General features: G+C 50.2%; 4 protein-coding genes across 12 annotated transcripts; 2 read left to right on the forward strand and 2 right to left on the reverse strand.

The window, feature by feature from the left end:
• The first annotated feature begins 1 nt into the window (after position 1).
• On the forward strand, positions 2-6,394 carry Taf6 (TATA-box binding protein associated factor 6). Of its 4 annotated transcripts, none has more exons than XM_048790030.1 (15): positions 2-137; positions 1,602-1,817; positions 1,926-2,012; positions 2,153-2,306; positions 2,502-2,558; positions 2,657-2,776; positions 2,962-3,107; positions 3,215-3,292; positions 3,399-3,500; positions 3,608-3,790; positions 4,049-4,144; positions 4,278-4,403; positions 5,004-5,177; positions 5,414-5,611; positions 5,861-6,394. In XM_048790030.1, exons 1-15 carry the CDS (start codon positions 30-32, stop codon positions 6,239-6,241), a joined length of 2,226 nt encoding a protein of 741 aa, XP_048645987.1. In that variant the 5' UTR covers positions 2-29; the 3' UTR covers positions 6,242-6,394. The 4 variants fall into 4 exon arrangements, with proteins under 4 accessions (XP_048645987.1, XP_015347001.1, XP_048645990.1 ...); XM_015491515.2 differs by having other exon boundaries at positions 4,070-4,144; XM_048790033.1 differs by lacking the exon at positions 2-137 and adding an exon at positions 144-283.
• Ap4m1 (adaptor related protein complex 4 subunit mu 1) lies at positions 6,327-10,247 on the reverse strand. Of its 3 annotated transcripts, XM_015491524.2 has the most exons (15): positions 10,018-10,243; positions 9,831-9,919; positions 9,327-9,433; positions 9,145-9,241; positions 8,862-8,972; positions 8,691-8,771; positions 8,417-8,479; positions 8,249-8,315; positions 8,107-8,160; positions 7,856-7,962; positions 7,665-7,759; positions 7,370-7,414; positions 7,094-7,144; positions 6,883-6,994; positions 6,327-6,794 (listed from the first exon to the last, which is right to left on the reverse strand). In XM_015491524.2, the coding sequence occupies exons 1-15, from the start codon at positions 10,154-10,156 to the stop codon at positions 6,570-6,572; spliced, it is 1,443 nt and encodes a 480-aa protein (XP_015347010.1). In that variant the 5' UTR covers positions 10,157-10,243; the 3' UTR covers positions 6,327-6,569. The 3 variants fall into 3 exon arrangements, with proteins under 3 accessions (XP_015347010.1, XP_048645994.1, XP_048645995.1); XM_048790037.1 differs by lacking the exon at positions 7,370-7,414 and having other exon boundaries at positions 10,018-10,244; XM_048790038.1 differs by lacking the exons at positions 9,145-9,241; positions 9,327-9,433 and having other exon boundaries at positions 10,018-10,247.
• A 118-nt stretch (positions 10,248-10,365) lies between these two features.
• Mcm7 (minichromosome maintenance complex component 7) lies at positions 10,366-18,094 on the forward strand. 4 transcript variants are annotated; one of them, XM_015491517.2, is made up of 15 exons: positions 10,366-10,534; positions 11,707-11,786; positions 12,116-12,280; positions 12,443-12,567; positions 12,642-12,822; positions 13,124-13,261; positions 13,581-13,730; positions 13,895-14,009; positions 14,083-14,214; positions 14,446-14,529; positions 14,787-15,180; positions 15,476-15,559; positions 16,498-16,666; positions 17,446-17,555; positions 17,739-18,094. In XM_015491517.2, the coding sequence occupies exons 1-15, from the start codon at positions 10,504-10,506 to the stop codon at positions 17,938-17,940; spliced, it is 2,160 nt and encodes a 719-aa protein (XP_015347003.1). In that variant the 5' UTR covers positions 10,366-10,503; the 3' UTR covers positions 17,941-18,094. The 4 variants fall into 4 exon arrangements, with proteins under 4 accessions (XP_015347003.1, XP_015347006.1, XP_015347004.1 ...); XM_015491520.2 differs by lacking the exon at positions 10,366-10,534 and adding an exon at positions 11,120-11,243; XM_015491518.2 differs by lacking the exon at positions 10,366-10,534 and adding an exon at positions 11,313-11,379.
• Positions 18,095-19,017: 923 nt separating this feature from the next.
• Cops6 (COP9 signalosome subunit 6) lies at positions 19,018-21,645 on the reverse strand. Its single transcript, XM_015491525.2, has 10 exons — positions 21,531-21,645; positions 21,202-21,327; positions 20,891-21,022; positions 20,466-20,554; positions 20,305-20,367; positions 19,932-19,979; positions 19,731-19,845; positions 19,559-19,651; positions 19,367-19,467; positions 19,018-19,268 (listed from the first exon to the last, which is right to left on the reverse strand). The coding sequence occupies exons 1-10, from the start codon at positions 21,583-21,585 to the stop codon at positions 19,128-19,130; spliced, it is 963 nt and encodes a 320-aa protein (XP_015347011.1). The 5' UTR covers positions 21,586-21,645; the 3' UTR covers positions 19,018-19,127.
• Positions 21,646-23,448: the final 1,803 nt, after the last annotated feature.

Genomic DNA, 23,448 nt, shown 5'->3' on the forward strand with positions numbered 1-23,448 from the left:
ATTTCAGTTGTGAGCTTGAATGGTTTGTTATGGCTTGGGGAAGTGATGGTGACTTTCGGTTTCTGCCAGGACCTAGTGCTGGGAGGGGGCGGGGCCAAGATGGCGCCGAGCGCCGGGTGAGCGGCGCTTTGGCAGCGGTGAGAGGCTTTTACTGCCCTCTGCATCTGGTTGGCGGGGGCGGGTCTGAGGGGTATCCGGGAGGAGACCCCATGAAAGGCCCGTGTAGGGACTAGGAAGAGGACGATTGGTGGTGTGTCGGTGCTCTCGTGGATACTCCGTGTGTGTATGCATTGGAGGAATGTTGGGGGAGATGGGTGGTTTCTCTGAGCCTCCTTTCGTGCTGCCTGGTTCTCTGCTGGGGAAACGACTGCACAAATATAGCTCAAGTTAATTCTCCTCTGAGAAGCCCTCCTGCCGTCTCCCCTGATCTGAGACGCTCCCGAGATTACAGCGTGTTTTATGAGCCCTTACTGACAGTGGGTACCGCAGGGTTTTGAAGGATTAGTAGGAGTTCACTAGGGAATTGGGACACGACCGCTTCTTGTATACCCTGCATCAGGCATAATGTGTGGAATAATTTTGTTCCCTATAGATAAGACTTGTAAAAATCGGAGAGGAGACTTGGGATAATTTGAAAAAAACACATTCTCCCTCAGCCTTCATCCTCCTGTCCCCCCAGTTCTGAACACAGTTTGAAGTTACTCTTCCTAATGCCCAGATCCAATGGTGCCTTTTGACCACAGTGTAAACTCCAACCTTCAGCCTATGTCTTTTTATTGGTCTCAATAATTGTGATAGTATTTATTGAGCATCTGTATCTCTAAGGCCTTACAATTCATTCATTTATTCAAAAGGTATTTATTATTTACAGTGTCCCAGGCACCTGTCTGGGAACCAGGGATACACCAGTGAACATCACAAAGATTCCTGTCCACATGGGGATGATGGGATAGAGACGATAAACATTGTATCCTCTAACGATACAATGTATTAGGGGTTGTTAAATCTTATAGAAAAGAAAATGTAAAGCAGAATGCCGAATTAAAATAGCAATGGTAAGGGCAGACAGGCAAACAACATCTGAAAAGAACAGAGAAAAAGCTGAATGGCAAGGTCACGGAGGCTGATGTGACTGGATCAAAATAGAAAAAGGAAGGAGAGGGGATCAGAGAGGTAATGGGAAGAAGACAAATCATGAGGGGCCTTATAGGCCAATGTAAGGATGTTATGAGTAATGGGGAACCATTCCAGCAGAGAATTGACAACCTGATTTATATTTTAACAGAATCACTTTGACTCTTATAAGGAATAGATGTAGGAAAACTTAAGGTGGATGGCAGAAGATCTCATTCAGAGGATATTGGAGCTCTGCAGGAGATAGTCTTGAGCCACAGAGAGGGAGTTGAGAAATCAGGTTGGATTATCTGGCAGATTTGATATGAGGGCATAGATAAAGAATGAGTTGCTGAATGGGTGGCAGATGGAGGATGAGGAATGCTAAGGCTTGATCAGGTGGCACAGGAGATCAGAAATTCACTTTTAGCAAGGATTTTGAATCATATTTCTTTTGATCTCTTCTATCTGCCCCATTCCCCTGCCAGAGTATCCATCTCTCCACCCTGGGGCCATATCCTTCTGGTGAGGGAAGGAGGTGCTCCAGCATGGCTGAGGAGAAGAAGTTGAAGCTCAGTAATACCGTGCTGCCCTCGGAGTCAATGAAGGTTGTGGCTGAATCAATGGGCATTGCCCAGATTCAGGAGGAGACCTGCCAGCTACTAACGGATGAGGTCAGCTACCGTATCAAGGAGATTGCACAGGTAAGCTGGTCCATCTGCCCAGCTCTGCATTGTGTCAAGGTTGTTACCTTGACATGGCCTCCTTTTTCCTCAGGGTCTTGGATTTACATCTGTTTTTCTATCCCTCAGGATGCCTTGAAGTTCATGCACATGGGGAAGCGGCAGAAGCTCACCACCAGTGATATTGACTATGCGCTGAAGCTAAAGAACGTTGAGGTGCATGTGAGAGACAGGAAGGGGGCTGAGGACTGGGATGGGTGGTGGGACACTATCTTCTTGGATGCTGCATTTGTCTTCAGCCTAGCCTCTCCTGGACTGTTCTTACACCAATGCCCCCCCCCCCTCTCTCAAAACAGCCACTCTATGGTTTCCATGCTCAGGAATTCATTCCTTTCCGTTTTGCCTCTGGTGGGGGTCGGGAGCTTTACTTCTACGAGGAGAAAGAGGTTGATCTGAGTGACATCATCAATACCCCTCTGCCTCGAGTGCCCCTGGATGTCTGCCTGAAAGGTTGGGGAAAGGGAGAGTGGGGTGGCAGGGAGGAGGGAGAGAAGGAGAAGATGTATGGTGTGAGGAAACTCACAAGTGAAGAAACCCTCAGTGTGAGAGCCCTGCTGAATAGCAGGAAGGAAAACACACCTGCCGTGGAGTGACTTCCCAGTTTCCATGTCCAGCAATTCAACTTGACACCTTCTTTCCTCGCAGCTCATTGGCTGAGCATTGAAGGCTGCCAGCCAGCTATACCAGAGAATCCACCCCCAGGTAACCTCCACACCCAGAGCCCATCCCTCTCTCTCTGCTGCCTCCTTTCAAACCACTCCACTCCACCATCATTCCTGCTGTGATTGCTTTCCCATCAGCTCCCAAAGAGCAGCAGAAGGCTGAGGCCACAGAACCCCTGAAGTCAGCAAAGCCAGGCCAGGAGGAAGATGGACCCCTGAAGGGCAAAGGCCAAGGGGCTGCCCCAGCTGATGGCAAAGGTCAGTATTCTAGGTCAGGCCTCTCCTGGCTCTTATCCCAAAGCCACATGTGAAGTGGATGAAGTTAGGGCCAGAAAGTCCCAGGAAGGACCAAGAAGCCTAGAGGAAGCCAGGTATCCTGGGGTAGTATGTAGAGGGTACTGAGTCCTCTTTTTTCCCCAAACCTGTTTTCCCAATTCACACAGGGAAAGAGAAGAAGGCACCTCCCTTGCTAGAGGGGGCCCCTTTGCGCTTGAAGCCCCGCAGCATCCATGAGCTGTCTGTGGAGCAGCAGCTGTACTATAAGGAGATCACTGAAGCCTGCGTGGGGTCGTGTGAGGCTAAGAGAGCGGTGAGGGCCCCATCCACCTGCCCTCAACCTAAGACTCCTCTTGGAGCCCTTGCAGATTCCTCCCCAAGAGATCTGCCGCCACCCCATTTGCTTCCCTCCTCCCACAGGAAGCTCTGCAGAGCATTGCCACGGACCCAGGGCTCTATCAGATGCTGCCACGGTTCAGTACCTTCATCTCTGAGGGGGTGAGAGGACTGGGAAGGCCAGGCCAAGGATGAGGCTTGGGGGGCAGGGATAGCAGGGGAAGCTCACCTGAGGGGTCTCTCTGCCCCACATCCCTCCCTCTCATAGGTCCGTGTGAATGTGGTTCAGAATAACCTTGCCCTGCTCATCTACCTAATGCGCATGGTGAAGGCGCTGATGGACAACCCTACACTCTATCTAGAAAAATATGTGAGTTGTCCCCTTGCCCACCCTCCTCTTCCTGGGGTTAGGGGACTCTTGTTACCACCCATGGAAACCACTTGTCAGAACCAGCTGACCTGCCACTTCTTCCTTAGGTGCATGAGCTTATTCCAGCTGTGATGACCTGCATCGTGAGCAGACAGCTGTGCCTGCGACCTGATGTGGACAATCACTGGGCACTACGGGACTTTGCTGCCCGCCTGGTGGCCCAGATATGCAAGCATTTCAGCACAACTACTAACAACATTCAGTCCCGGATCACCAAGACCTTCACCAAGGTAAACCTCAAGAACATGTCAACTATTTCATATCACCACCCCAGGGTTGTCACCAGTACAATGAGAGCTTCAGCCAAACCAATGTGGCAGTTTTGGCAGGGGGAAATAACACCTGGGACAAGGGGCAGGGGGACAGGAACTCGTGGGGGTTTGGTCTGAGGAACTTGAACCTCATGTGCAACATCTTAAATGATTTGTAAGGAAAGTGTTTATGGAAGACCTGAATCCTTAGCAGTCTTTTCATACTCCTTCATCTAGGTTTATTTTCCTTCTCTACAGAGCTGGGTGGATGAGAAGACTCCCTGGACAACTCGTTATGGCTCCATTGCAGGCCTGGCAGAGCTGGGACACGATGTTAGCCCCTCACCCCAGGGGAAGAACTAGGGGAAGGGAAGCAGTCTTGAGGTCTTAGAGGGCACCACCCCTCTACACCTGAGAGACTTCTGGTGACCCTGTGGCCCTGGCTTCTCCCTTTCCATTTTGACAGGTGATTAAGACTCTGATTCTGCCACGGCTGCAGCAGGAAGGGGAGCGAATCCGCAGCGTCTTGGATGGCCCTGTGCTGAGCAACATTGACCGCATAGGAGCTGACCACGTGCAGAGCCTTCTCCTGGTGAACAGACTGCCCTCCCTGACTTCTTCCCACTATTTCCCCCTTTCCCCACAGAGATGGTGGCTTAGCAAGGAAGCATCCAGTACATTTGCTTAATCCCATATTTGCCATCATATTTGTTAACAGAACACTCTTCAGACTCGAATGCTGTTTTGGGTACATTTGCTTAATCCCATCTTTGCCATCATATTTGTTAACAGAACACTCTTCAGACTCGAATGCTGTTTTGGAGACAGAAAGGCGCAGATAGGCTAAGATTTAGGGGCTCTTAACATATCCTGTGGCTTTTCCTGATTTGTAATGATACCCCCACCTCCAAGCTTCTTTCTATATCACTGTAGGGCCCATCTACAAGGCAAATGCACACCTATCGGTCAAGTACCCCTTAGATGTCATATATACAAAGCAAATATAGCAAGTCCTTCATTCACACTAGTTGGTGCTGTTTCCTTATGAGGGAGAACCACAGTATTCCTTACAGATAGAATTCCTTAGTTTTGCCTCCAATAGGGGCACCCTGAAATGTATGGGTGATTCTCACCCCTTCCCCCTTGCTCTTCTGAGATTACTAGCCTTCCCTCTTTTGCCTTCTCTTTGCAGAAACACTGTGCCCCTGTACTGGCTAAGCTGCACCCCCCACCTGACAATCAGGATGCCTATCGGGCAGAATTTGGGTCCCTTGGGCCCCTTCTCTGCTCCCATGTGGTCAAGGCCCGGGCTCAAGCTGCTCTGCAGGCACAGCAGGTCAACAGGACCACACTGACCATCACACAGGTCAGTTGCTAAGGGGAGGAGGGTGAGAGGAAATTAAGAAGGATCTGGGGATGGGATTCACAGACACATGCACATGCAGGTCAAGTTGACAAAAGTCTTGGGGAGTCTGGGCCCCCTAGTGAAGGATGCCCCAACCCGTGAGAACTACTGAGAAAGATCAGGAGCAATACAAGTCTTCCTTAGGCCATTCTTTTACTTGGGTGTTGACATTTTCTTCTTGCCTCTCCGTCTTGCAGCCCCGGCCCACGCTGACCCTCTCACAGGCCCCTCAGCCTGGCCCTCGGACCCCAGGCTTACTGAAGGTCCCTGGCTCCATTGCACTGCCCGTCCAGACACTGGTGTCTGCTCGAGCTGCTGCCCCACCTCAGCCTTCTCCTCCTCCAACCAAGTTTATCGTAATGTCTTCTTCCTCCAGTGCCTCATCCACCCAGCAGGTATGTGGAGACTGGGACAGGGATATGTCCCGTCAGAGCCCCTTGGGGAGGCCCCAGAGTAGAGCTCAGTCCCTTCTGTGCCCATGGAAGGACTACTTGCCAGGGTCTTGAAGGCCTCAAGCTGGCAGTAGTCTAGAGTTTCTTGAGGATGGACACTGTTCACAGGGAAGCTCGTGCCCTATCCCCCTTAGGCCTTTGGGGAAGTGGGAAGGTGCAAGGTGATTGGCACTGCCTTCTTTTCTCCCCCAGGTCCTGTCCCTCAGCACCTCAGCCCCTGGCTCAGGCTCCACCACTACCTCTCCAGTCACCACCACAGTCCCCAGTGTGCAGCCCATTGTCAAGCTGGTCTCCACTGCCACCACTGCCCCACCCAGTACCACCCCCACTGGCCCTGGCAGTGTCCAGAAGTACATTGTCGTCTCGCTCCCCCCAGCAGGGGAGGGTAAGGGAGGCCCTCCATCCCATCCCTCTCCAGTTCCTCCCTCATCATCTTCCCCCTCACCACTTGGGGGCAGTGCCCTCTGTGGAGGGAAACAGGAGGCTGGGGACAGCCCCCCTCCAGCTCCAGGGACTCCAAAGGCTAATGGCTCTCAACCCCCTGGGTCAGGCTCCCCTCAGCCTGTTCCCTGACAATGTCATCCATCTGTTGGCAGCCTCCTCCACGGATTCCTACACATGCACACACGCACGCCAGCTGGAAGAAGTAGTAGGCTGCTTCTCCCACATGACTTTCTTTTTAGATACTTTACAGTCAGTTCCTCAGAATAAAAGTTTGATTTGTAAGTCCTGAGCCTTCTTTTGCCAGATACCATGGAAGGGTGAATCCATGGAGGCCTCCTGGCCTTAAGACTCTTCCTGCTCAAATTTAGGGCTATAGGCCAAGATGCCAAGAAAGAAAATATCGTCCTCTTCTTGACCGCTTGTTGCCTTTGCCGCCTGTGTCTGTACTTGGGGAGCCTCAGATCCGAATGACATAGGCATCACTGTGGCTTAGGTGGCGTACCCACTTGTGGGGGTTGGCATTGCTGCAGGGCCTGAAGGACAGCCTGAGGAAGCGAACCTGGAGGCCAGAGCACGTATGCCGGGGGAGTTCAAAGGAGAGGCTTGCGGGGCCTAACCCCAGCGGAGGAGCTGAGGTGGAGGGCCCATGGCTGGGAGGCCCTGGCAGGCCTGGAACGTCCATCTGTGAGGGAAAAGGGCAGGGAAGCCATGAGACCAGGCAGCTACCTGTGCTGGTGGAAAAAGAGTGCAAGAGGGTCAACAGCAGATACCTGGAAAAGGCCTGAGAGTTGAGAGCCTCCCTGTACCCGGGGCAGGTCCCAGCGAAGGGCTCCTTCCCCCAGCTCTGCCTTCTGCTCTGGACTGCTCAGCTCCTGAGACAGGCTGCAGTATGGAGGTGGAAGGTGATGGGTTCAGCCATGCCCTCCTTAACACAGTGCCACTCTTCACCCCAGGAAAGTTCCCTAGGGAGCAGACACTAACCTGACCACCCCTCGTGGCAGAGGAAGGTGCAGTCGGACATTAAGAGCTTGGCTGCAAAGAAGAAAAATGTTGGATCAGCCCCAGGAAGGCAGAGTGCCTTGTCCCTGTTCCTTGAATGTCACAATGGGAGTTCATCCCTATCCTGGCCCCTTCCCATATACTATAGCCTCTACACTGGATTCTGAGCCTGATGGATACACCTGAAGGAAGCAGCAGACTCTTGGCCTTATCTCATGTCGAGAGAGCTGAACCAAGCCTAATCAGCCCTACTCTTACCTCTTTGGGGGCAGATCACACCGTAACTTCAGGTAAACCTGGAGCCTGGATGAAAGAGGGAAATGCTATCACATACCCCATATCCTACTGGCACATCACTATTGCTTATGCAGGGCTTCATGTAAGGTTGTACCCCAAGAAGGAGAACCAAGATCCAGCCCAGTATCACTAGTCAAGCCTTTTTCCAATTTGTGTGCTGTCACCTCTGCCACCACCCATCCACAGTAAGTTTTGGAAACATATATGTCTTGGCTTGGCTTCCAGAGTAGTTGTAGAACACAGGAAATGGTCTCACCGGCCTGAGCCTCGGTCCCACTGCACAGAGGGAAAAAGCCGAAAGGGAAGCGGGGAGGGGAGGTCATCGGAGAGTTGGTACCTCATCACAGTCAGCTGAGACCAGAGAGGAATGAGGTCAGCATGGTCTTAGGCTGGCACTCCTTCCCTCCCCTTTGTTCAAGGAGCACAATAGGTTACCCTGATCCTCACCTCACCCTGGGGTGGCTGCAAACGAACGATCCGATGAGACTCAAACTCATCCAGGTTTACTGAGCTGTGAAATGAAACCTCATCAACCCGAATTCCTGGCCCGTACCCTGGAAAAAGAAAAAAATCCTTCTGACCCATGCTTAGAGAGAGAAGAGGAGGTAGGAGAGAAGGAGCTCCTTCTCAAACTTTCCTCCATGAAACCTTTGGCAGTGACCTACCTCCTCTAGAAAAAAGACCCCTATTCTCCTCACCTCTGAGTTCTGACTTCCCCACACAAAATTCTTCTGTCAAGCCAATGCGCATCTCTGTTGAAGGAAAGAACATCAGGAAAGATCAAACACTGCCAAACATGCCCTCAAGAAGCCCATGTGAAACCCAACCCTGGGCCCTCACCAGAGCCGCTGGGAAGGAAGCTCTTCAACCGGATCTCTCCCTGCACATCCACCTTCAACAGTGAGCCCTGAGAGTGGCGGGGAGGTTAACAACCAGAGTCCTGACCTCCCAAACCTGTTTCCCAAGTACCATTTGTTCTCCACTCCAGGATTGGGAGCCCAAACTTACATTAGATGCTATCAGTACAGACAATCTCTCGACCACATCTAAAAAAACTTCATTCTTCTGGCTCTGAGGAAGAAAGGGGGTTTAATGGTACAGGCTAAAGGCCTGTTTCCAAAATAATAGATAAAAAGAAAAGGTAGGCCCTGGGGTAGGACTTGTAGGTGAAGAAATAATATCCATGTCTAGGGAAATGGAAAAATATAGCAGGATCTTGGGATTCTGGTGCCACAGGGGAGGAAAAATAAAGTATGACCGTATCCATCCGTCTTTACCTTACCTGATCAGAGCGACTGGACAAGACAGGGCGACTGGCTGCACTGCTAGGGGCCACTTTGCTCTGTTGTGTCTCAGCCCCAAACTGTAAAACACCCAAAGCAACTAATCTTCAGCTTTGGTGTTCCCAGCCAATCCCCCTCCTTCCTGATCCTCCTCTTTCCCAGCTACTGACCAAGCCAACGCTGCTGAGGTCAAACAGACTGAAGGGCTTGCTGACCACGGCTTCTGTCTGGATGAAGTTCCTCAGCATCTCTGTGGACGTTGTCTGAACATAACCATAGTCCTAGTGGTGAAAGAGGACAGACAAGAGATTTGGGGCTAGTCAATAGAGGGAAGGAGTGAAAAAAAAAAAAAAAAAGAGAGTGGGTTTAGCTTCCTAACCACAGGATCCCACAGTAAAAAAGAGAAACACGTTCAGGGAAATGGGGGATAAAAGGAAAGTCCTTGGGCCTTACCAGCACTTCATCCAGGAGTTCATAGACAAGAGCCACATTGCGAGAGATGGTCCCCTCGCTGAGGGAGCCACAGTAGTCCCCCAAGAGAGTGGCTAACCTGAGGAATCAGGGAAGACTGTTCATAAATAAATCTTCCTCCTTGCAGGCCCCCACCCCCAGGTGCCTGGCCTAGCCCTTCTCACCGGGACAGCAGCTCTAGAAGGCTGAAGGGAGAAATGTTTTCAGAAGTGGTGGCCACCAAATAGAGGCTGCTGTGTCTGATGTGAATGAAATGTCGGTCATCGTGGTGCTGAAGCAGAGGCGGGAGGGAAAAAAGAGGGTTGTAGTGAAAAAAGAGGGTTGTAGTGAAGGAGGACCCACGAGATCAGAGCTCGAACCCGGATGTCCCTTCCAGTCACAGTAACAGTGTGCCTTCGGGGGGGGGGGGGGTCCCTGAACCCTTCCTAAGGCCTGCTTCCTAATAGATACGGGGTTAATGACAGGTGCTACCCCAGCCTGGTCAAAGACTGAGACACGCAAACACCGCTGCGCCTGGTATGTTGTTGGCGCTCAATAAACTTTCGTGAGTTGTATTTGGAGGAAAGTAACCCCCGAGCGGAAGCCTCCAGGGAAACAGCCCCTGAAAGCGAGGGAGGCAGCGCCCACCCCGTTCCCCAGCCCCCGGCCCAAGCGCCGCCAGTGGTTACCATGACAACCGGGGACTCGTCTCCAGGCAGTCCCGTCAGCTTCCGGTAGAAGAGCTCAGCCACATCTCGGCCACCACTGTCCCCGCGGACTGGCCGGGTAGAAGGATAGTTAAGGAGTGGGCCACAGACTGGCTCTGGGCTAGACTTCCACCCAGCCGTTCCATCCCGCCCAGCGGGTCAAGGATACAGTCTTTGTAGATGAGAGGGTCCCCCTTGGAAGACAGGATGAAGAACTGGGAAATCATGGCCGTTCGAGAAAGAAAACCAGAAGACGAAGAAAGTTGGGCCTGCCCCACCCTGCCGCCCCGGAACAAAAGAACGCGCATGGGCTGGCCCTTTAAGAAGGACTCCCCTCCTCCCTCACCAGCTCGGGCCGCGGGAAACCCGGCGCCAGTCCCGCTCGGCTGGGCGATTCCCCACAACCGCCCACTACCTCCCCGTCACTCAGACCAGGATCGCCTGGTGATTGGCTGAGGTGGTGGCCTGCGACGGACGGGAGTACTGGAGGACCCTACACTTCGATTGGCCCGCCCGCGGCGGCGCCGGTCACGTGGGGAGAGACGTTTCGCGCCAATTTCGGTTGGTCTGCCACACTCCGCCTCACCGCCGTTCTTTGCTCCCAGGAGTGAAACTCCTGAACCTGCCAACTGCTGCCGCACGGCCCCTAGCAGCAATGGCACTTAAGGACTACGCGCTCGAAAAAGGTAGTGTGCTGCAACTCTGGGAAGGGATCCTGCGTGGGACGACTCGGCAAACACCTGTTGGCGTGTGCTGGAATCTTTGGGGACCAGGGTCTTCGGACCTTGGGGCGCGCGAGGCCGGAGACAGCCAGGTGGCAGCGGGATTGAGGCAAACAGTGTCGGGGAGGCGCGTGGGAAGCATCGGGATCGAAGAAGAGCGGGTAGTACCGCCCAAGACGGGTGCTGGGGTCGTGGGGGGGGGCGAGAGCAGGATGGGAGGCGGCAGAGGGGAGGGTCCCTCGCGTCCAGAAGAGACCCGGGCCGCTGGGAACCATATCAAAGGGTCCTCGGCTCAGGGACGGGGACCCAGGGCCCGCCTCCCTTGGCGCCTTGGGGCATTCGCGAGTTCCCGCGTCCTCCGGAGACGCGCCGAAGTCCCGGGGGCGGGCAGGCAGGGGCCGCTGCGACCTGCGATTGGCTGTTTTCTGCCGCCCTCCAAAGCGGAAGTGGAGGCGGGCGGAAGTTGCGCGATGCAGTTGGAGGGAGTGTAGTGTGTAAACAGTGTTCTTCCGCGCGGTGGCCTCGGAGCGAGCGGCCGAGGGTGGGGGCGTGCCTGGACTCGGGGATTTAGCGCGAGACCGCGAGAGGCGGCGGTGGGGTGGGACTGAGTGGCCCTTGGCGTGCTGGCCAATCGCCGGACGGGCTCCGGCTTCGGGCGGAGGAATCCCGAGCGGTGAGGCGGCTGGAATCCGGGCCCATGTGCTTCTTTGTTTACTAAGAGCGGAAGCAGTGGCGGGAGCGGGGGTGGGGTGGAGGGCCACTTTCGTGGCGGAGGTGCTGGCGAGAGCTGAGGTCTAGGGAAGCCGAGGGTAAAGGGGAGTCTTGTGGGTGGAAGGAGAGCTGAGAACTTTGATACCCGAGGGTGTTGTGAAGGTGTGGGGAGGACGTTCGGGAAGAATGCTGTAGTTCTTAACTGCCCGGGGCCCCATATTCTTCCCCAGGTAAAAGCATACATGTGAAAAGGAGTCCTGCTCTCTTTGGGAAGAACTGTATAGGCTTACTTAAATGTTCACGTAATTAATTAGTTCGTGGGTCCTGTTAAATATGAAAGTGGGCTTCTTAGGTTTCTGGTAGGAATTTGGGGTGAGGAATTTAGAAGAAAGATTGCTCCTCTTGATTTCACGTTTATGTTGTAGAAAAGGTTAAGAAGTTTCTACAAGAGTTTTACCAGGATGAGGAATTTGGGAAGAAGCAGTTCAAGTATGGGAACCAGTTGGTAAGTCAAAAATTAGGAGAAGGGAGTGGGGAAGGGGTGGAGCTTAAGATGCTGTAGTGGTTTTGTGGCTTGTTTTAGCAAGTGTGTAAGTGATCTATTCGGTCTAGCACCTGATATTTGATAACTGAATATCATACTACACTGATAATGACTAGGAAGTTTTCAGGAGTTGGGAGATTGTTATTTGGGGGCTGAGAAGTGACTATTGCTGTTGTGCTGCTTTCTAGCTTGTGGAGGCCCAGAGACTGCCCTGGGCCCACTGCAATGGTTTTTGCATAAGAACAAGATAAACTTGGCCCTGAGGTGTTACTATCCCTTTCCCACACCAGGTTCAACTGGCTCATCGGGAACAAGTGGCAATGTATGTGGACCTGGATGACGTAGCTGAGGATGACCCTGAGCTTGTGGACTCAATTTGTGAGAATGCCAAGCGCTATGCGAGGCTATTTGCTGATGCTGTACAAGAGCTGCTACCCCAGTACAAGGAAAGGGAGGTGAGTGCCTGGAGGAACAGAAGACCAAGAAATTGAAGCCTCTGGTGAGAGGATCCTGATGGTTTTGAAGTGTTAGAAAGGAGAAGTATTAGCTCTGCCTGGGGCCCTCTGTGTTCTCTCCCTATCCTGCTGCTCATATTTGCTGTCTTCCTTCTCTCCTAGGTGGTAAATAAAGATGTCTTGGATGTTTACATTGAGCACAGACTGATGATGGAGCAGCGGAGCCGGGATCCTGGGGCTATCCGGAACCCCCAGAACCAATACCCTCCTGAGCTCATGCGTAGATTGTGAGTATCTCTATGGGGAAAGGTCAGGGACTTGTTCCTTAGGACCTTGCTGATGATGATTTTTCCTTCCTTAGTGAGCTGTATTTTCAAGGTCCAAGCAGTAATAAACCTCGTGTGATCCGAGAAGTACGGGCCGACTCTGTGGGGAAATTGGTAACTGTACGTGGAATTGTCACTCGTGTTTCTGAAGTCAAACCCAGGATGGTGGTCGCCACTTACACTTGTGATCAGTGTGGGGCAGAGACCTATCAGCCGGTATGTCTGCAACATGGACTAGGAAAGCATTTAACATTCCTTGTTTTTCTCAATGGTATTTTTGTTGGTTGGTATTGATCTGTTGTTCTCTGGTTATTGTTGAAAGATGCTAATGTATTTACTCTATTTTTTTTAGTATATAGTTTTCTTCTTGTTTTCCTTTTTTGGTGGTTGTCATTATTGACCAAGAGTAGCTTTAAGGAGTACTTGATACTTCTAGAATGCTTTCTGTAGGGAAGAAATGATTCAAGTGATGATAAGTGGTTCTTCTGATTTCCATTGGTGCTTTCTTACGTCCTAGATCCAGTCCCCAACTTTCATGCCTTTGATCATGTGCCCAAGCCAGGAGTGCCAGACCAACCGCTCAGGAGGGCGGCTGTATCTGCAGACCCGTGGCTCCAAATTTATCAAATTCCAGGAGATGAAGATGCAAGAACATGTGAGTTTGGGGTATGTGGCTCAAGATAGGTGGAACACAGGGTCCACTTGTATCCTACAGTCAACTCCTGAAAGGCAGGAAGAAAGAAAAGCCAAAAAAAAGAGATAAGACAGAGAGGAGATCACCTAGAGCAGGAGGGAGGTTTACCTGGAATTTTCTGATTGAGTTGGAAAGGTAAAGGATTCTTCCCTTTTGTAGTGTAGTTAAAGGTGGGCAGGCTGAGAAAAGCCTTAGAGTGCCTAGGGAAAGTCAGGTTGCTGTGGATTTTCTTTGTAAATTTTTTTCCCCTTTTATTTCATGTACTCTTCCACTTCTCTAGAGTGACCAAGTGCCTGTGGGAAACATTCCTCGTGGCATCACAGTGCTAGTGGAAGGAGAGAATACAAGGATTGCCCAGCCTGGAGATCACGTCAGTGTCACTGGTATTTTCTTACCAGTCTTGCGCTCGGGGTTCCGACAGGTGGTGCAGGTGAGAAGAGAAGTTTCAAATGAAGAGAAAACAGTCCTTTTCCTCTTCACCCATTTTTTTATCCCCTCCCCCACCCCCCAGAGGGTTTTGTCAAGAAATTTAGGGAATTGGGTGGGGGCAAGTTAAACAGATTTCATTCACATCCTAGCATTTTCCTGTCCAAGGGTTTACTCTCAGAAACTTACTTGGAAGCCCATCGAATTGTGAAGATGAATAAGAGTGAGGATGATGAGGCTGGGGCCGGAGAGCTGAGCAGGGAGGAGCTAAAGCAGATTGCAGGTAAGGGGTCAGGGAAAGGAGTGGGGATTTGAGTGTCTTTCTAGCCCCAGAATATATTCTAATTTCCTTGCAGAGGAGGATTTCTATGAAAAGTTGGCTGCTTCAATTGCCCCAGAGATATACGGGCACGAGGATGTGAAGAAAGCACTGTTGTTGCTTCTTGTTGGTGGCGTTGACCAGTCTCCTCGAGGCATGAAAATCAGGGGTAAGCAGGAAGAGGACGCAGCAGCTCAGGTGGATAAAATTATGTGGGAGGAAAAAAAGGGTGGTAAGGTTCATTGTCTCTTAATATCACAAAATAAGAGTTGGTGTCTTGGCCTTATGGGTACAGGGAAGCTTAGAAGGAATAACAGGAAAGGATGCAGACCTGAGAAGTGGTCTTTGTAGGACAGCATGCTTAGGAGAATGGTCATTTGGCTTCTTTCTTTTCTTCCAGGTAACATCAACATCTGCCTGATGGGGGATCCTGGTGTGGCCAAGTCTCAGCTCTTATCTTACATTGATCGTCTGGCACCCCGTAGTGAGTAGGGATAGAGTGAAATCCCATTCAAAAGGTGGAGTTTGGCTGGGAGAACAGGTCTCCGGTGAGGGTTGATGGAAGGAAAAGGAATGTAACCCCACAGCATTGCATAGTTCTTTAGCCACCTCAAGAAGGCCTCAGCTGGGGGAGCAATTCCAGTGCAGGCCTTGCCTCACTGGCCCATCCCGTGTCCTTGCCCTATGCTTGCTCCCTTCCTTGTCCTTTCTGTAAAACATGTTTGCTGCTTTTTTTTCCAGGCCAGTACACAACAGGCCGGGGCTCCTCTGGAGTGGGGCTAACAGCAGCTGTGCTGAGAGACAGTGTGAGCGGAGAATTCACCTTGGAGGGTGGAGCCCTTGTGCTGGCTGACCAGGGCGTGTGCTGCATTGATGAATTTGACAAGATGGCTGAGGCTGATCGCACAGCCATCCATGAGGTCATGGAGCAGCAGACCATCTCCATTGCCAAGGCGGGCATTCTTACCACACTCAATGCCCGCTGCTCTATCCTGGCTGCCGCCAACCCTGCCTATGGGCGCTATAATCCCCGCCGAAGCCTGGAGCAGAACATACAGCTTCCTGCTGCACTGCTATCCCGATTTGACCTCCTCTGGCTGATCCAGGACCGGCCTGACAGAGACAATGACCTTCGGTGAATGAAGTTTCACACCCAGAGAGACCCCTCTTTTTAAGTCTGGAAGGAGTGAGGGAGGTGAAATCAGAAAATCCCCCAACTTCTGGTTGTAGTAACTCCAGAGCCTTCCCCTCTTACAGAAAGGCTGGTCTGTAGTTCTTAGTGTGAGGCCTAAGATGCTGATGAGGGTTTCCTGGAAAGTCTGGCCTTGCCTCTGAGGGAGAAGCAGAAGGAATCAAGTGAGGGATTTTTGAAGTCAGGACTTTGGCATGTATCCCTAAAACGCATTACTCCTTGCCTCCATTCTTCCCAGGTTGGCCCAGCACATCACCTATGTGCACCAGCACAGCCGGCAGCCCCCTTCCCAGTTCGAACCTTTGGACATGAAGCTTATGAGGTAGGAGGGCTAGGTAGGGATGGGTGTACCTCAGCAAGTCCCTAGTACATGACTGTGTCTTGGGCCACATGTTCCCTGAAAAGCTTTTAGTCTTGGGTATTTTTTGCTACTCTTCTGACGTAATCTAATAATAATAAGAACAGTGAGTCTTAGGTCCCTGTTTACCAGCCTGACTTCATGAGAATAGTGTATGCATCTTCAGATCCTGCCTTACTTTACCACCTCTGCTGGATCCTACTCCCTAGACACTATAACTCTTCTCCAGAGCCACCCTCCCACCCATCCTGAGGTTTTTATTCCTTTTGACCTATTTAGTTAAATGATCTTCTTTCTTTCTTTATTTTTTTAAATTTTTTATTGTTGGTTGTTCAAAACATTACAAATTTCTTGATATATCATATTTCACACTTTGATTCAAGTGGGTTATGAACTCCCATTTTTACCCCATATACAGATTGCAGAATCACATCAGTTACACATCCATTGATTTACATATTGCCATACTAGTGTCTGTTGTGTTCTGCTGCCTTTCCTATCCTCTACTATCCCCCCTCCCCTCCCTGATCTTCTTTAAACAAAGACTATTTTTGTTCCTTTTAGCTATGTCATAAAAACTCTCAGGGGACTGGATTTTTTGTTTTAGATATTCATTGGATCCTTCCTTATGACAGGTGGATTTGTCTTGTTTTTTAAAGGGCCTTTTTTCCTGAAAAGTCGGAAATAACTTGAAATGCACTGGCAGCTCTACTTTGGGAGAAATTTTTCAGTGATACTCAAGCCAAGCAAATAATCATCCATTGATTTCTTTTTTTCTGTTTAATAAAGTTCTTTCCAAGAATTTTCTTAAATGGGGGACCCTTGTGCAGATAGAACACATGCCCCCTCTACTCCGTTCCCATCTCCTTTTTCTGCTTCCCCATGAACCTTTTCTCCCACAGACGATACATAGCTATGTGCAGAGAGAAGCAGCCCACAGTGCCCGAGTCTCTGGCTGACTATATCACAGCAGCATATGTGGAAATGAGGCGAGAGGCTTGGGCCAGTAAGGATGCCACCTATACATCTGCTCGGACTCTGCTGGCTATTCTCCGACTTTCTACTGCTCTGGTAAGTGCCCAGTCCCTATCATACTGGATGGTAGTTAGTTTTTGATCCCTACTTGGCAGTTTGCCTTAACACGATCCTCTTGCTGCCTCCTCCCTCCTACCGGCCCTGCTGGGGCTAAAGTGCTGACAGTGCAGATAGTGGTCCTCTCCGTGCTACCGCACTGTGGGTACTTGCTGCTCCAGCAGGGCATGCACAGCGCCCATGGAGGGAAAGGCCTTCTCTTCTTGCTTCAGCCTCACTGATGGATGGGTGGGTTCAGTTCATTCCCTGTGTCCTACATCCTGTGCTATAAAACTTTCATTTCTGTCCTCACATCTTGGACCTTGGTCCTGGGGGCTCCAAAGTGCTGTTCGTGCAGGTAGTGTGATTACCTGACCTACTGCTGAGCTAGCACTTCCCGAGCCCCCAGGACACACCCCTCTGCCAATCGCCTCCTTGGCTGAGCTCCCAAGGCTCCATCTGTCATGGTGGGGAGCCCAGTGGAGTTCAGAAGGGTCTGGTCTCCCTCACAGGACAGCTGAACACCGGGACTGGCCAGTGTTGAGAGGCGGAGACTTGGGCAATTGCTGGACGCTGCCCTGGGCATTGCACTTGTCTCGGTCTGACAGTGCCGGCCCAACACTGCGGATGTGGAGGGCAGGCAGGGGTCCCCATCCTTGTTCTATTGAGTAGGCAATGCATGGCTTGCCCTGCCTTAAAGCTGGAACAAGGGGGCTGTCCCTAATTTTGTTCCATTCCCCTCCTCCTGTCCCCATCTCTCTCCCCTGCCTTCCCTTTAGGCACGCCTGCGAATGGTGGACACAGTGGAGAAGGAAGATGTGAATGAAGCCATACGGCTAATGGAAATGTCAAAGGACTCACTTCTAGGCGACAAGGGGCAAACAACTAGGTGAGTGGCTTCATGAAGGATAGAATTGGGTTACTGTGGCTTTCTTGAGCAGGTCACTTTATCTTTGTGGTTTCTGTATCCACAAGTGCACAAAATTGGCCTCAGAATTCACTGGCCACCATCTCTGTTGCTGTCCAGCATTCTGGTTTGTACTCTAATTCTTCAAACCCACATTTCCTTCAGGACCCAGAGGCCAGCAGATGTGATATTTGCCACTATCCGTGAATTGGTCTCAGGGGGCCGAAGTGTCCGGTTTTCCGAGGCAGAGCAGCGCTGCATATCACGTGGTTTCACACCTGCCCAATTCCAGGCGGCTCTGGATGAGTATGAGGAGTTGAATGTCTGGCAGGTCAATACCTCCCGGACAAAGATCACCTTTGTTTAACTGCTATCTGCCTGAGACAATGAACCAACCAGGATTATGCTGACCTGCTTGCTCTTCTGAAAATGTAATGACGCCCTGGAGGGGAAGGAGACCCCTTCTTCCCATTGATGCACTTGTTTTATTCCTTTTGCTAATAAAGTGTTGCCACGTTTTAGTTTAGGCCTAACTTCAGTTAAAACACAACATTGTGGGGTTTTCAAATTCATATCCCATTCACATTTGTGCTTGTTCTATTCTATTCATCTGATAAATCATGTAAGGTATCTGTTCTATCTGCCAGGCACAAGAATCCAGCAAGAGTGACTTCACTGCCATACGGAATATGGAGATTCTTTGAGCTGGGTCTCCATTCCTCTCCCCCTACTTAGTCTCTCAATACTTAACTGGACCTTGTTGTGTGCCAGTCTGACTTTGAGAATATAGTAGTATGATGGGAAACAGGACTTATTGACCCAGTTCTTTTTTGATTTCTTGAAATATTCCTACCATTCATCCTTAGTCCTCAACTCTACCTAAAACTATTTAAGGGTAACATTCACAAACTTAACACTTGGCACAAGTAATTACATAATGTTGATTCCAGTCTTTAGACCCCTTCCTGAATCTCATCTTCTCAATGTGGATACTAACTAGTCCCTCTGCCTCATGGGGTTGAGGCACCATGTGGATGAAAACAAATTGAAAAAGCACTCCTTCCTGGTAATTCATCATTCACAGAGGAGTCAAGCTTTTGAGTTGTCCATAATAAATGTTTTTAATGGCCTTCCCTCCCATTTTGTGAAAAGTACTTTGAGTAAAACAGCTTGGGAAAGGAGTCACTTGGCATGTTTATAGGGTTGACCTATATAAGTTGATGTCCTCCTAGGAGACCACTCAGGTGGAAGAAGGCAGCCTTGATATAAATCTAGTCCACCTAACTGAACTAAGGAGAATCTTAAGTAGCAGTGAACTCAGTCACTGAAGGGAGTCAAGAAGAGCTGATAATAAAATGCATTGCCTCTGAGCAGGACCTCCTTTGAGACCCAAGGTAGAAACCAGTGTGGTGCCTAACAGAGAGGACAAAGCCACTGGAAGGGGTACTTAGGGGCTGCTCCTTTTATTAATGACAGCAGTTTCTAAAGGGAGTGTAGTGCCCGGCCCCTTTGGGGCAGTTGTCTGACCCCTGTGCATGATCCCTTCAAGTAACCTCAGAAGAAGAGCCCCCTCATTCGCCTGCCGATGCCTTGTCGGTCGTAGAGAACGTTGAACTTGTTCACAAACTGGTTCATGGTGTTGCAAGTTTTGGTGATCGTACCGAGGTAAGCCATGAGTCCCACATCATTGCATTGCTGGGAGGGAATAAAAGAACCAGTTCCCCAGGGGGTCCCTCACATGTGCCTGCAAAAAGGTGTAAACCCCACCTCCCCACCTGGGATTTTACACTCACATCATAAAAGTCTGTCTTGAACTTGTCTGTGCTGAGCACTGGGAGGCAGTGACAGAGAGCATAGGCCTCCCGCAGGATCTCATGATTGAAGGGGACCTCTCCTAAGGGCACAAAGAGGCTGCACTGATATGGACGCTGTCAATTCCTCAGGAGGGAAAGAAAGGATGAGTGCCAGGAAGGCACCTGCCCTACCTGCTTCAGAGGCCTTGACATACTCCAAGATGAGCTTGACGCGGCTGTGCAGCATCTTGATGGCACTATGCTGTGCTATCAGGTGTTCAGCCACTACAGGGGGACAGATGAAGGGTAAGAAGGCATATGGTCACACCTTGCATCCCTGCTTCAAAGAAATCACCTCCCTTACCAGTGGAGTTCTCTCCACTGCCTGTTGCTGTCATTCGGGCAACATGGTCTACACCAATGCGTTCAGCTTCCTCTGTGGCCAAAGTATAGGTCAGCTCAGCAAACAGCATTGTAGCCTACAGGGCAGAACATCCCACAGAGAGAGTCAAAAGCAGGAAATAGGACAAAAGCAGGATTTGAAGGTTGAAGGGTCAGGTATTACCTCTCCATTGATTATATCAATGACAGACTCAAAAACGCTGACAGGAAGCTGTAAATGACAAATGAAGAACAGCTATTAGCTCCTGAACCTATGTGCCAAAAGTTGAACTGGGTTCTTTCACACATTTTCTCATCTAATTTCCCCAATAACTTGGTGAGATAGGGATAATCCCAATCTGACATATGAAAATGCCTCTCAGAGCTTAAGTACTAGCCCAAAGTCACAGCTTATAGGTGACAGCATGGAGATTCAACTCTAACATTCACCAATAGAGAAGAGATGTCACAGTAAAACATAACATGGAATGAGGATACACAATAAGAACAATGATAGACAAGAATGACAAAGCAAGCCTGGGGTCAATAATACTCACATCTGTGTGCTTGGTCATAGGGTTCAACTTAAGAAAGAGGGGGCTCTCAATTATCTCGCACACCTAGAAGAGAGTCATGCACAGGGAAGTCAACACCTCATCTTTCTTCTTCCCCTCATCCTCTAATCTCTGCCCAAGCATGCACATGTGAGTGTGTATACCTGCTTATGGACGTGGATGTCGGAGGGGTCAGGCGGCCCCCCTGTGGTATACCAACCCAGAAACTCCAGCTCCTTGAATACCTGTTTAACTGGAGAGGAAGGGGCCAGAGCACACAGTATTCCCTTAAACCATCCTTCCTTAGTTTGAAGCTCCTGAGTTATTTCCACAATTTCTCCCTCCCTCCTCAATTCGTGGCTAGGTTTAGAACAATTACTCTTTTCTACCCAGGCTTCTTTCATTTTTCACTTTCCTTGTGGGGGATACCTGAATGTGTTCTTTTTCTGAGAGCTACTCTCCCTTAATCTTCCCTCCTGTTCTAAATCTTCTCTCCTGTTTATTCCTTCCCAGCCCTCTTGATATTGTCCACCTTGAGCTTTTCTTTTTTAAACTCCCACCCTCTTCCCCACTTCTGTTCCCCTCTCACACTGCTCCTCCTTGGTGTAATAATATTCCTTGTCAATGATAATCTTCTCTTCCACGGTGTGGGACAGCAGCTCAAAGGAGTTCATCACTTCAATATTTCGGCCCTCCTGCTTCCCGATCAGAGCCCCAATCACTAGGGAGAGAACAACACGTAGGAGATGAGGGTAAGGAATCTTAAACTTTTCCCTAATCACCTGAGGGTCTGAGGTCCAGTGTGATTTAGGGGTGGGGGGATTAGCTTCAGTAAAGGAAGGGGGAAAGAGTGAAGGAGGAGACCAAGGAGGAGGATTGGGTGTTATGCAGAACACTCACCCTGCACAGGTCGCCCCTCCTGGGAGCGCATGCGGATCCAGTGGTCTGAGATGTTGAGAATGACAAGGGGATGAAGAGCGACTGAAACACTCCCAGTCACTCCGGAGGCCATCACACTGGGGACTACTAAAGGCGGAGGAAAAGGAGAAAGGGTGAGAGTCCGCGCCCCACGTTCTTCCCTGGAGATGGGAGCGGGGAACATAAGAGCCCGGGCCGTACATCCTTCCCGCAAGTTACCCGGGAAGAGATGTCGCTTCTCCCAGGAGTCGAGGACGGCCTTAACGCACCCCGGAAAGGTATCTCCAGAAGCCGCCCGCACCGCCCGTTACCTGCTGCATCCACCTCCATCCCGCTGCTTCCTCCGGTCCCGTTCGCCGCCGCCATTTTCCCCGCGCCCGCCAGCGTCGGCCCCGCCCCCTTCCTTCCCGGCTTCCGTCGGCGAGCCGCGCATGCCCAGTGTTCGCGTGGCGCACGGGGCCAGTCCCTGCCCTCGCCGGCAGCTAGCGGCTTCCAGCTCTCGGAGCTCGACTGGTTTTCGAGCCGATTTTCGGTGACGCCGCTCTGCCTCTCGTCTGCGCCCCCAACCTGGTCTTCCTCATGGGTAAAATTGGGGTAAGGATGCCCCGTTCTGAAGGCTGTTGTAGAACGAAATCCAGATTTCGGACCACACCCTGCAAGGCCCTTCGTGATCTGGCCCCTGCTTGTCAGCCCTGCCGGGCCTCAGCTTTTCCAAGCTTTGATTCTCATGCTTCAGCCGTACTGACCCTTCTGTGTTTTCCACACGCCTCACTTTCTCACGTTTTAGAGGACTGATTCCTTACATTTTGTTTATAACTTTATCCCCTGTGACTCAACATGGTGCCTAACACATTAGCACCTAAATAATTTTTTGAGTGAATGCCCCAGCAAGTTACATATGCTGTCCCTTCTGCTGCCTCTCTAGTTTACTGATCTGGCTCTTTTAGTATATCTCCGTACCTTCAGCTGAAGTTTAAGCCCCTAGAAGGCAGGTAGAGACTTGTACCTGGTAAAGCCTAGTCTGGTACCAGGAGATACTTTATGATGATAAAGGTGACTTACAAGGAAGTTAGGCAATTTCCCCACTTAGGAGTCTGAATGAAGGACCAACTACCTTCAAAGGAAGCCATCTGAAAAATCCCTAGGGAGAGGGATCTTCTAGGCAAGGAGAAGTTAAAAGAGAGTTAATCACATTCTAGTCTCCAGTGAAAAACTTAGGAGATCTGGACCAACTGAGTTTTCATAGAAAAGTAAATATGCCTAACTTCTCTTTAGGAAAAATAAGGTCAGGAAAAATGTAGGCAGCTTCTAAGGAGTACAGCATTGAAACTGAAGGCTACAATAAAAAGATAAGAAACAATTTAATGTTAACCGTTGATAGTTTGCATTGCTATCTCACATAAAAGTGCTCCTTTGCCTTTTTGTTATTCCAAATGCTTTTGCAACATTGGTCAAATAATTCTATAACTCCTAAGCAGTGGTCATTGTGAAACTTATGAAATTGAATCAGTTGATTATACATGCTTCAGAAGTAAACTTACTAAACACTTCTTAAAAATACATGTATTAAAGAAAGAAAGACTACAGCTGGGCATGGTAGCACTCACTTGAAATTCCAGTGACTTGGGAGGCTGAGACAAGAGGATCATGACTTCAAAGCCAGCCTCAGCAAAAGCAAGGTGCTAAGGAATTCAATGAGACCCTGTCTCTAAATAAAATATAAAATAGGGCTGGGGATGTGGCTCAGTGGTAGAGTGCCCCTGAGTTCCATCTCTGTGGTGCTAAGGGCGCGCGCACACATACCCATACCCCTCACCACCACGAAACACCCCTGGATTCATTCCCCAGTACCAAACCAAACCAAATCAAACTAACCAACCAACCAACAACAACAACAAAAAAACAAACACTCAAGTTAGCTCTCCATTCTCTTCTTAGCTTCCAACAAAATTACACATAGTGCATCAGTCTGTTGTTTTAACTTTTCCTTCCATTGGGTGGAGGTAACTAGGCTGGTGGGGAATAGATCAGAGGGTCTGAGAAGAAAAGGTAAGAATTCAGTGAGACCTGCAGGAGAGAGTCCAACCTGGGTCACCACTTGGTTTGTCTGTGGTGTTGTCAAGCAATTGTTCCTCTTGTGGTGTGTTAGTGGTTATCCATCCATTCATCCAACATTCATTTAACAAATATTTAGGAGTGTCCACTACATGGCAGGCACAGTTCCAGGTG

This window comes from Marmota marmota, unplaced genomic scaffold (assembly GCF_001458135.2).
Source record: "Marmota marmota marmota unplaced genomic scaffold, marMar, whole genome shotgun sequence".
NCBI classification, from domain to species: Eukaryota; Metazoa; Chordata; class Mammalia; order Rodentia; family Sciuridae; genus Marmota; species Marmota marmota.

Coding starts and splice junctions, on each gene's coding strand:
- Cops6 (XM_015491525.2), bottom strand. CDS start 21,585: ATGGCGGCGGCGAACGGGACCGGAGGAAGCAGCGGGATGGAGGTGGAT. Junction 20,555..20,890: donor TTACACCAAGGAGGAGCAGT/GTGAGAGGGGAA, acceptor CTTCCTCTCCAG/TTAAACAGGTATTCAAGGAG. Junction 20,368..20,465: donor ACATCCACGTCCATAAGCAG/GTATACACACTC, acceptor ACTCTCTTCTAG/GTGTGCGAGATAATTGAGAG.
- Ap4m1 (XM_015491524.2), bottom strand. CDS start 10,156: ATGCGCGTTCTTTTGTTCCGGGGCGGCAGGGTGGGGCAGGCCCAACTT. Junction 9,242..9,326: donor CTTCTAGAGCTGCTGTCCCG/GTGAGAAGGGCT, acceptor CTGATTCCTCAG/GTTAGCCACTCTCTTGGGGG. Junction 8,772..8,861: donor ACCTCAGCAGCGTTGGCTTG/GTCAGTAGCTGG, acceptor GGTGTTTTACAG/TTTGGGGCTGAGACACAACA.
- Taf6 (XM_048790030.1), top strand. CDS start 30: ATGGCTTGGGGAAGTGATGGTGACTTTCGGTTTCTGCCAGGACCTAGT. Junction 2,307..2,501: donor CCTGGATGTCTGCCTGAAAG/GTTGGGGAAAGG, acceptor CTTTCCTCGCAG/CTCATTGGCTGAGCATTGAA. Junction 2,559..2,656: donor ACCAGAGAATCCACCCCCAG/GTAACCTCCACA, acceptor CTTTCCCATCAG/CTCCCAAAGAGCAGCAGAAG.
- Mcm7 (XM_015491517.2), top strand. CDS start 10,504: ATGGCACTTAAGGACTACGCGCTCGAAAAAG. Junction 13,731..13,894: donor GGTTCCGACAGGTGGTGCAG/GTGAGAAGAGAA, acceptor TTCCTGTCCAAG/GGTTTACTCTCAGAAACTTA. Junction 14,530..14,786: donor TGATCGTCTGGCACCCCGTA/GTGAGTAGGGAT, acceptor TTTTTTTTCCAG/GCCAGTACACAACAGGCCGG.